Source organism: Salvelinus sp. IW2-2015, unplaced genomic scaffold (genome assembly GCF_002910315.2).
Source record: "Salvelinus sp. IW2-2015 unplaced genomic scaffold, ASM291031v2 Un_scaffold1457, whole genome shotgun sequence".
Classification (NCBI taxonomy): domain Eukaryota; kingdom Metazoa; phylum Chordata; class Actinopteri; order Salmoniformes; family Salmonidae; genus Salvelinus; species Salvelinus sp. IW2-2015.
In genome coordinates this window covers 24584-35940 of record NW_019942919.1, presented here as the reverse complement: position 1 = coordinate 35940, position 11357 = coordinate 24584, and the positions used below count along the sequence as shown (strand labels likewise).

General features: G+C 41.6%; 1 protein-coding gene across 3 annotated transcripts in view; it reads left to right on the top strand.

Moving 5' to 3' along the window:
* The window catches only part of LOC112070906 (thioredoxin-like protein 1), a 15421-nt gene extending 12032 nt beyond the window's left edge, over window positions 1-3389 (top strand). For 2 of the 3 annotated variants that reach the window (XM_024138359.2, XM_024138358.2), the window contains exons 5-8: window positions 878-947; window positions 1185-1357; window positions 1963-2067; window positions 2877-3389. In XM_024138359.2, the coding sequence (XP_023994127.1) occupies window positions 878-947; window positions 1185-1357; window positions 1963-2067; window positions 2877-2906 (378 nt within the window). In that variant the 3' untranslated portion in view covers window positions 2907-3389. The remainder of the gene's footprint in view (window positions 1-877; window positions 948-1184; window positions 1358-1962; window positions 2068-2876) is intronic. The other variant, XR_011475682.1, reaches the window with a different exon arrangement.
* Window positions 3390-11357: the final 7968 nt, after the last annotated feature.

Here is an 11357-nt window from a genome sequence, read left to right as displayed (position 1 = left end):
AGGAAGGAAGACAGTTTGGCCTGCAGGTTGGCCTGAGTTACAGAAGGTAACACCAGCCAGGAAGGAAGACAGTTTAGTCTGCAGGTTGGCCTGAGGTTACAGAAGGTAAACCAGCCAGGAAGACGTTTAGTCTGCAGGTTGGCCTGAGGTTACAGAAGGTAACACCAGCCAGGAAGACGGTTTAGTCTGCAGGTTGGCCTGAGGTTACAGAAGGTTACACCAGCCAGGAAGACGGTTTAGCCTGCAGGTTGGCCTGAGGTTACAGAAGGTAACACCAGCCAGGAAGACAGTTTAGTCTGACGGTTGGCCTGAGGTTACAGAAGGTAACACCAGCCAGGAAGATGGTTTAGTCTGCAGGTTGGCCTGAGGTTACAGAAGGTTACACCACCCAGGAAGATGGTTTAGTCTGCAGGTTGGCCTGAGGTTACAGAAGTTACACCAGCCAGGAAGACAGTTTAGCCTGCAGGTTGGCCTGAGGTTACAGAAGGTAACACCAGCCAGGAAGACAGTTTAGTCTGCAGGTTGGCCTGAGGTTACAGAAGGTAACACCAGCCAGGAAGACAGTTTAGCCTGCAGGTTGGCCTGAGTACAGAAGGTTACACCAGCCAGGAAGACAGTTTAGTCTGCAGGGTGGCCTGAGGTTACAGAAGGTTACACCAGCCAGGAAGACAGTTTAGTCTGCAGGTTGGCCTGAGGTTACAGAAGGTAACACCAGCCAGGAAGATGGACCTTCTGTAACCTCAGGCCAACCTGCAGGCTAAACTGTCTTCCTGGCTGGTGTTACCTCAGGCCAACCTGCAGACTAAACCGTGTTAGTAGATTTACGTGTCAGTGTGTAGTTACACTCCTCACTTAACCCATATTTTCCCCCCTTCAGCTCCTCGTTACGATGGCCTTTAACCAGCCTGTCAAGCTGTACTCAATGAAGCTGCAGTCCTCTGACTTCGGTGAGTCCTTACTCTTCCTGGGTGCACATAAATGTTGCTCCGTTCCTAGTAAAACACCCGTACCAGTCTAATTTTAGTCAAGAAAAGCCTGTGAAATGTCATCCTTTGCCCGTTGAGTAGATGTTGGTGTTTTATTGGAATGATCACAGTCTATGTGTTGTGTTGAGTCCCCATGCTAGGTTGGGTTGCCTTGTTGTCTCATACATTCTGTATATCCCTTTTCTTCCCTACAAACAGCCCAGGCACCAAAGTGTGTGAAGATTTTCATTAACCTGCCTCGCTCCATGGACTTTGACGACGCTGAGCGGAGCGAAGCCACCCAGACTCTGGACCTGGCGGAGGAGGACTTCAAGGAAGACGGGTTGATTCCACTGAGATACGTCAAGTTCCAGAACGTTCAGAGCATCACCGTAAGTAGCGACTGTTTTCGAAGGTGTTACTTTGAAATGATCGGCAAAGGTACTTGGGAGTTCAATGCACTGCTCGTTCATGAGAGCATCTGCGAACTGACTACTTCGATATCATTTATTGTTATGTTTTATGTTGTCTCCTGTGTAACTATATATATATATATATACCGCTTTCTTGGACTCACTTGAAAAAGTTATCTTCTTAAATAACCGATGAATAAAAATTAAATATATATAGTTTTAAGCCTTTCAGGAAATTCCTTTCCCTTGTCCCCTTTKTAACTCTGTTTTTGATGGAGGAGAGGGAGGAAGCCACTTATAACTATTGAGATGCAGCCCTGGTGTAATTAGTTATGTAAATATAGGACAATGCTGTCATCTAGTGGCAAAAAGTGGTATTACTTTCCTCCTGTTCAACTGCAGTTTATTACACTCTAGCTGTGATATAAAGAATCTCTCTTATTGCATATAGGGAGTTTCAATACTTCTTGATTTTGCAATTTAGTTTCCAACCAAACCTGCGTGAAGTGAAATCCTTTAGTTTCTACTGGTTGTGTCCCCTGTAATGATATAATCTGTAAATTCTTCCGTTTTTGATCTAACAGATGTTYGTGAAGAACAACCAAGGTGATGAAGAGACGACTAAAATCAACTACCTTACTTTTATCGGAACCCCTGTACAAGCAACAAACATGAAYGACTTCAAACGGGTAAGATCTGRCCTCTACCGACAGCTATAGTAGTATTTCATGTTGGACGGAACCGGTCTATTACAGTATGTTCACAATGTCCTTGTCGAGATTGTATGACATCTGCAATGATATAAATAATGTGACTATAACCACGTTTCCATCCACATTTTTTCTGAGAGTAAAGTCATACCGTGTTAAAAAATAACATTTAAAAAAAATCAGGACAGTTGTCATGGAAACGGGTAGTTTCGGTACAATTTTATAAATGCCGACAGATAATTTGTTCATTCGACGTGGTGGATCTTTTTGTGTCGGTAAAATGAATTATGCGAGAAATGGTGGTGAAATGCCTTTTTGATGTGCAAATATTTAATATAATAACCATCATATCGAAGTAAACYTGGAGTCACGCAATGATATGGCGTGTGGTCCTCCCACTAGGACTCGGGGAACCATGCAGTTTATTAGGCTACAGATTTAAATAAGTGATGAACTTCACAGGGGTGGTGAAAATGCAGTGATCTTGATGCTCTTTTCCAATAAATATCGAGGGTCTTATTCTGGTGACGTGATGATCGATTCTCTATTTAACGCTACAGTTTTATTTTATTATTTATCTTTATTCGSTACGTGAAAACTTAAGCGAAAAGTTTATTTTGTCTGCACTACCTCGTCACACACTGGGTTTTTATCTGCAACAAGTCAGATTGTTGGGAAATTTTTTGAATATTTGTATGAAAATCTCTAGAACAATTGGATGGAAACTTATAGTTTTAATTGTTTGCAATTTTTTTTTTCTTCACACGGCTGTGTTTTTGTTTGACTAGGTTGTGGGCAAGAAAGGAGAGAGTCACTGAGAGGAGAGGAGAGGAGAGGAGAAGAAGAATGGCCATATTTCTGCGGTGATCCCCGTCTTTCTGCCAAAGCTACTGGATGGGTCCGGGTCAGAGTCAGCTCTACTGTAATACAACACTGACAACCAACGATGTGTCCCAAATGGCAACGTATTCCCTTTTATAGTGCACTGCTTTTGACCCTTTATAGTACAATACTTGTTTTGGACCTGATATCCATCCTGAAGTTTGGGCTTTGATCCAGGATCCAAAGACATGTCTGAGATCTAAAGTAGTGCACTATATAGGGAATAGGGTGCCAAAGGGATCTGGTCTAAAGTAGTGCACTATATAGGGAATAGGGTGCCGTTCTGGATGTGAAGTCTATGAGCTGTCGTTTATGTCCGCCAGTGAAATCACCAAGAGGAGGCATCTCAATCAATTAATTCAAACATTTTTATTGTAATTCAGACAAACACTGTAAATAAAAACACAATCCAAAAGGCATGTTGGTATTTGATGTCTCTTGAATAAATAAATTTAAAAAGTAAGGTTGCTCCACACCACCTCACAAAGACAAGGAAAAGAGATCTCCGACACCCAATGTTACCTCAAGTTTTCAGCGCTGACCAAATTTCAGGTCTGCCGAGTCAAACTTGGAACGTTGTGAAAATTCTGTACAACTTCCAGCTGAAGTTTACTGTGAACACTGAGGCTGTACCTGCTTTAAGTTACAGTTTTACTGTGAACACTGAGGCTGTACCTGCTTTAAGTTCCAGTTTTACTGTGACACTGAGGCTGTACCTGCTTTAAGTTACAGTTTTTACTGTGAACACTGAGGCTGTACCCGCTTTAAGTTACAGTTTTACTGTGACACTGAGGCTGTACCCGCTTTAAGTTACAGTTTTACTGTGAACACTGAGGCTGTACCTGCTTTAAGTTACAGTTTTACTGTGAACACTGAGGCTGTACCTGCTTTAAGTTCCAGTTTACTGTGAACACTGAGGCTGTACGCTTTAAGTTACAGTTTTACTGTGAACACTGAGGCTGTACCTGCTTTAAGTTCAGTTTTACTGTGACACTGAGGCTGTACCTGCTTTAAGTTACAGTTTTACTGTGAACACTGAGGCTGTATCCGCTTTAGTTCCAGTTTTACTGTGAACACTGAGGCTGTACCTGCTTTAAGTTACAGTTTTAACAAGTGTCCAAGTAGGCTACTGTGACTATTTGATAATAATTTAGGGCCTATCAGAGTGGCCTACTATCAAAAACAATGGAGAAAATGCATCCCATAATATTTTAACATGGAAATAGCTGATCTATCATTCAGCCTACAGTAGCACCCAGTGTGTGGTGTTCAATGTAGGGCTACATTCCATGAGACATTTGAAAATAAGCATACAGGGCTTAACATTAAACCTGTTTATYCACTTGTCCTTCAGACAAGGAGGTGACTGAACAACGTTGTCTTGTTGGATGCAAGAAACCACTTTTACAAAATAAAATGCACTATTCCCATACCATTATTACAGAGAATCAGATTATCAATTATTCTACCCTCTGCCTATTGGCTATTTAGGCTTGAATAAGCTGTCTCAATTTACAACACTGMCACTTTAAGACAAAAAGCTCTTTACCTGACTGGCTTTTCAAAGATGTCTATAAATGTACACGTTTTGTGGTCTTGCAAATCAAATGAAACTTTATTTGTCACATGTGCCAAATACAAGAAGTGTAGAACTTACCGTGAAATCCTTATTTACAAGCCCTTAACCAATAGTGCAGTTCAAGAAGAGTTAAGAAAATATTTACCAAATGAACTAAATAAGAAAAATAATAATTATAATAAAAAGTAACACAATAACATGACAATAAGGAGGCTATATACAGGGGGTACCAGTACCAAGTCAGTGTGTGGGGGTACAGGCTAGTTGAGGTCATTTGTACATGTAGGTAGAGGTGAAGTGACTATGCATAGATAATAAACAGCGAGTAGCAGCAGTGTACAAAACAAATGGAGGGGGGGTCAATGTAATAGTCCGGTGGCCTATTATATAGGTCCTGGATGGCAGGATGCTTGGCCCCAGTGATGTACTGGGCTGTACGCTCGGCATCTGACCGTGAGGCGCTACAGAGGGTACTCTGTAGCGCCTCACGGTTAGATGCCGAGCAGTTGCAATACCAGGCGGTGATGCAACCGGACAGGATGCTCTCGATGGTGCAGCKGTAGAACCTTTTGAGCATCTGGGGACACATGCCAAATCTTTTCAGTATCCTGAGAGGGAATAGGTTTTGTCGCGCCCTCTTCACGACTGTTATGGTGTGCTTGGACCATTCTAGTTTGTTGTTGATGTGGACACCAAGGAATTTGAAGCTCTCAACCTGCTCCACTACAGCCCCGTCGATGTTAATGGGGGCCTGTTCTGCCTGCCTTTTCCTGTAGTCCACGATCAGCTCCTTTGTCTTGCTCACATTGAGGGASAGGTTGTTGTCCTGGCACCACCCGGCCAGGTCTCTGACCTCCTCCCTATAGGCTGTCTCATCGTTGTCGGTGATCAGGCCTACCACTGTTGTGTCATCAGCAAACTTAATGATGGTGTTGGAGTCGTGTTTGGCCACGCAGTCATGGGTGAACAGGGAATACAGGAGGGGACAAAGTACACACCCCTGAGGGGCCTCAGTGTTGAGGATCACTGTGGCAGACGTGTTGTTGTCTACCCTTACCACCTGGGGGCGGCCCGTCAGGAAGTCTAGGATCCAGTTGCAGAGGGAGGTGTTTAGTCCCAGGGTCCTTAGCTTAGTGATGAGCTTTGAGGGCACGATGGTGTTGAACACTGAGCTGTAGTCAATGAACAGTGTTCTCACATAGGTGTTACTTTTGTCCAGGTGGGAAAGGGCAGCGTGGAGTGCGATTGAGATTAGTAGTTCCGSCACAGAAACGTAAACTACCCCGCACCTATATTTCAGTTAGCTTCAAGGACTGAGCATCCCTGTGGAAATAATTATGACTAATTCCATGTTTACAATGCAAAAAGGTAATAATTCCTGGTGAAGAAAATGGATGAGATGCAGGTGCTTGAGTCCACTCCAAATGGGGATGAGATGTAATGCCATTTGTGACCACATGATGTCACCAAAGCCTATGCTATACCCTCTTACGCAACAGATGTAGCCTAGCTCACTTCAGAGAGCCCTTCTTTCCATTGAACGGTTGATTTCATTAGAAATACAGGTTCTCGGTTATATTGGTCGTTTTGGGCTATGTTATGAGGTTTTGGTAAACCAATATTTGTATGAAGTGATTTCAGATATTTGTGAGCTATATCTACAGTACCCCTTTTTAAGTTTTTGTATGAACATACAGAATGTCCATGATTTRAAATTTTGCAATTACACAGGATTACTTAGGAATGAATTAATATTTATACTTTGAATTAAAGCAACAAATGTTGCTAGTCATTTTTCTGCGGATACCAAAAAATGGTTAATTATGTTTTCATTTGTTTTAAATAACAAATATCAATATGTTTATCAAACAAATAATATGATTCTTGGTGATATTTCTATTCAAAACAATCTAGTATAATTATTCTTTAAGCTGGGAAAAAATATAATAACRTAGTAGTAATATTAAAGATAATTGTTGACGATGCTTCTCTTATTCAAACCGTTGTAAAAGCTGCCAGACGGCTGCATTTGTTTTTTTGTTCTAGGCTATTTTGGGCCTGTGTATTTATTTTAATTCTTAGCTTGGCACTTTGTCTGTTAATTTATGATGAAGATAATTTACCATTCTGTGAAAAAGCCTTGTTGTTTTGAATAGTCATATAGATCATAATAGATCATCTGCCAATCGCATTGGCAGTCAAGGCCTGTAGGTCTATTTTCTTTATCAAATTATATTTTCTCTGACTAACGGGTATGTGTACTGTTCGTATTTGTCATTGTATTTAATTATTTGAATGTGATTATAAATTGAGTGCTTGAAGAGGACAGTAGTAGCCTATATTATCAAGGGTTTTCATAAATTGTGTTATGACAAAAAAATCTTTGTTAGCTGTTGCCTGAAGTCTTACCAGAGCCTTCAGAAAGCATTCACACCCCTTGACTTTTCCCCCCATTTTTGTTGTGTTACAGCCTGAATTCAAAATTAATTTAAATTTAGATAAAAAAAAAAAAGATGTTTCTTGACATTTTTACAAATTAATAAAAAAATGAAAAGCTGAAATGTCTTGAGACAATAAATATTCAACCCCTTTGTTATGGAAAGCATAAAGTTCAGGAGTAAAAATTTACTTAACAAGTCACAATAAGTTGCGTGGTCACACGCTGTGTGCAATAATAATAGTGTTTAGCATGGTTTTTGAATGACTACCTCATCTTTGTACGCCACACATACAATTATCTGTAAGGTCCCTCAGTCGAGCAGTGAATTTCAAACACAGATTCAACCACAAAGACCAGGGAGGTTTTCCAATTCCTTGCAAAGAAGGGCATCTATTGATAGATAAAGTAAAAAAAATATATAAAAAATAAAAAATAAAAGCAGACATTGAATATCCCGCTGAGCACGATGAAGTTATTAATTACAACTTGGATGGTGTATCAATACACCCAATCACTACAAAGGTACAGGCGTCCTTCCTAACCTCAGTTGCCGGAGAGGAGGGAAACCACCCAGGGATTTCACCAAGAGGCCAATCGTGACTTTAAAACAGAGTTTAATTGCTGTTATAGGAGATARCTGAGGATAGATCAACATTGTAGTTACTCCACAATACTAACTTAATTGACAGAGTGAAAAGAAGGAAGCCTGAACAGAATAAAACATATTACAAAATATGCATCCTATTTGCAACAAGGCACTATAGTAAAACTGCAACAAATGTGGTATAGAAATGATGTTCTTTCTGTTTGGGGCAAATCCAACAAATCCCCAGGTACCACTCTTCATATTTTAAAGCATGGTGGTTGCATCATGTCATGGGTATGCTTGTCATCGGCAAGGACTTGGGATTTTTTTGGGGGGGTAAAAATAAACTGAATAGAGGTAAGCACAGATAAATCCTAGAGGAAACCTGGTTCCGTCTGCTTTCCAGCAGACACTGGGAGATTAATTCACCTCTCAGCAGGACAATAACCTAAAACACAAGGCCAAATATACACTGGAGTTGCTTACCATGACATTGAATGTTCCTGCAAATCTATGGTAAGACTTGAAAATGGCAGTCTAGTAATGATCAATAACCAACTTGAAAGAGCTTGAAGAATTTGTAAAATAATAATGTGCAAATATCATAGAATCCAGGTGTCCAAAGCTCTTAGAGACTTACCCAGAAAGACTCACAGCTGTAATCACTGCCAAAGGTGATTCTAACATGTAATGACTCAGGGGTGTGAATACTTATGAAAATGACATTATTTAATTTTCGAAGATTTCTAAAAACATGTTTTCGCTTTGTTTATATGGGGTATTGTGTGTAGATGGGTGAGAGCAAAAAAAAATAAAATAATATTTAATACATGTTGAATTCAGGCTGTAACAACAAAAATGTGTTATAATTTAAAGTGTATTTAAAAAGAGAGAGAAGAAGCCAGCCTGATTTCTTCAATAAATCACAGCAATTTTAAATGTCAGAAAGGAATACCTAAACCATATAGGCCTTAATGTGAGCCCTCTGGCAGCCACTGGTAACGGACTGGGAAACAACGGTGATATTGGGGGGGGCTATGCGTGTGTTTGTGCTGTGATAAACAGAATCACAGCCGAATCAGTGGGTCAGGAGGAAACAATAACCTMAACCATATAGGCCTTAATGTGAGCCCTCTGGGAGCCACTGGTAACGGACTGGGAAACAACGGTGAAAACGAGTTATGTTCTTTAACGATCAAAAACAACCTTTTCTCAACTCTGCCATTTATTGGTATCCAGTTGTTTCACTGTTTTCCAGATGCTGCTGCTGTTAGCTACATATACAGCGTTAAATCCATTCACGTGGTATCATTTAGATATCCTAAAACAAAGTCAAACGTGTAGGGGTATATGTTAAGAGGCATATAATTCCATYGGTTAATAAGTCTCTGATCACATCGTAAAGAATAGATCCTAATGCACAGTAACATCCTCTCCTCACAGGTTGTACTCCTGTCTAATTGCGGGGAGAGAATGGAAGAGAACTGGGTCATATGCATTAGTGCACACCCTAATAAAACATTTTGCAACGGAAAAACGAAAAGAAGAGTTTCTTATTGGTCAAGTGTCAGATTAACCGTCCTTGTTTCGGGCCTATTTTCTTCTGTTTGGTGTCTAATGAATGTGTCCCTGGACATAAGGACCAGAGAGCTGTGTTTTGAAGTTGGGAGGCAGCCAGCCATCAACAATCTACTGTCCTCTAGTGGTCTTGATGAATTCCTCAGATGGGGGTGACCTGAGATGTATACATGGGATGGGATTTTGTCTGAAACAGGTGGGTCAATTCAACAGCTGTATGGTGGGATTAAGTAGTAGTGTAACTCTGATCAGAGTATTGCATCATGATCATGTTCAACTGATTTTAATGATACTGAAACATTTTCATGTATCCCATTTTGTTTTCACTTTCAGGTGCTGAAATAAAAATGACGCATTAGAAAACTACTTTCATCTGCAGCTGCTACCTATTTTTCCATTAACATTGCAAACATCTTATCCAGAGAAATTGTGTTTTCTCCAAATCACAAGGTTTGGTGCACTGTCTGTTATACCAGCCGAAGAGATCTAACAAGTCCCTTCCAAACAAGTTTATCTCTCAGACCTCGAAATAGAGCACCAAGTCACCTTTTGTCTCTGATGTTTGGCACATCAAGAGTACGTCATCGGAGACACAACAAGTAGAATACTTTTTTGGTTCCTGCCACCATTTCCTCTCCCGTGTCTCTAGAGCTCTTTGTGTTGCTCTGACAACATGGCCTTTCACATCACTCTGTGTTTTTGTGTGTGTGTGTGTGTGTCTCTCTACCTCTGCCCACACAGGAGTTCACTGGAATGTGTCCATGACAGGACAGKGCACAGATCTTTCAGGGGGCAGGTGCTCAAAATGAGAAAAAMRAAAATGGCAGCCCCCTTCCACACCCCTCCCTCATTTTGTTGAGCATAGGCCTATTGATTTCTGCAACAACACACTCGTCATTACAAATTGTAAGCCAGCTAGTTACTGTGCCTCCTAATTACGTGATTGACATCGGGGAAAAAGCTGTGCCTGCTGGGTTTGATTTACATTTGGTTGAGTTGTCAACCAACCCCTAGTCCAAATATCCTATAGGATTCCAATAATAAAACATTTTTAAAATCCTATCAGATTCTAGAACCTATCTTTTAAGATTGTATTGTATATATTAGTATCCTATAGATAGTATCCTCTAGGAGTCCAATAGGACTGGTTCCAACATCTGATAGGATTTTCTTTTGAATTCTAATAGGATTTTTTTTTTTAATTGGAATCCTCTAGGATTTTTTTACTAGGGTAAAATTGTATTTTGTTTTGTGAGATCTGAGTAAAACATTTTTTTTTACAGGACAGATGTAAGTTCAGATAGGGAGGACGTATAGAGAGAGTCACAGAAAGTGTTTAATGCCGTAGACAGTTGGCCGGATCCTATAAGATTCAATGTTTTGGTCCCAGTGTGTAAACAGACTTGGGTCCTCCTCGCAGGAGAGGCAGACGGTCCCATGGTGTAACAAGACCTGGTCGCTCCTCTCTAGTAAGCAGACTGGCCCATGTGTAAGACGGGTCTCTCCTCTCAGAGAGCAAGACGGTCCCATGGTTGTAACAGACTGGGTCTCTCCTCTCAGAGAGCAGACTGGTCCCAGTGTGTAACAGACGGTCCTCCTGTCAGAGAGCAGACTGGTCCATGGTGTAACAGACTGGGTCTCTCCTCTCAGAGAGCAACTGGTCCCCATGGTGTAACAGACTGTCTCTCTCTCAGAGAGCAGACTGGTCCCATGGTGTAACAGACTGGGTCTCTCCTGTCAGAGAGCAGACTGGTCCCAGAAGGTGTAACAGACTGGGTCCTCTCTGTCAGAGAGCAGACTGGCCAGTGTAACGAGACTGGTTCTCTCCTCTCAGAGAGCAGACTGGTCCCACGGTTAACAGACTGGGTCTCTCCTCCAGAGAGCAGACTGGCCCATCGTGTAACAGACTGGGTCTCTCCTCTCAGAGAGCAAGACTGGTCCCACGGTGTAACAGACTGGGTCTCTCCTCTCAGAGAGCAGACTGGTCCCACGGGTGTAAACAGACTGGGTCTCTCCCTCTCAGAGAGCAGACTGGTCCGCATGGGTGTAACAGACTGGGTCTCTCCTCTCAGAGAGGCAGACTGGTCCCATGGTGTAACAGACTGGGTCCTCCTCTCAGAGAGCAGACTGGTCCATGGTGTAACAGACTGGGTCTCTCCTCTCAGAGAGCAGACTGGTCCCATGGTGTAACAGACTGGGTCTCT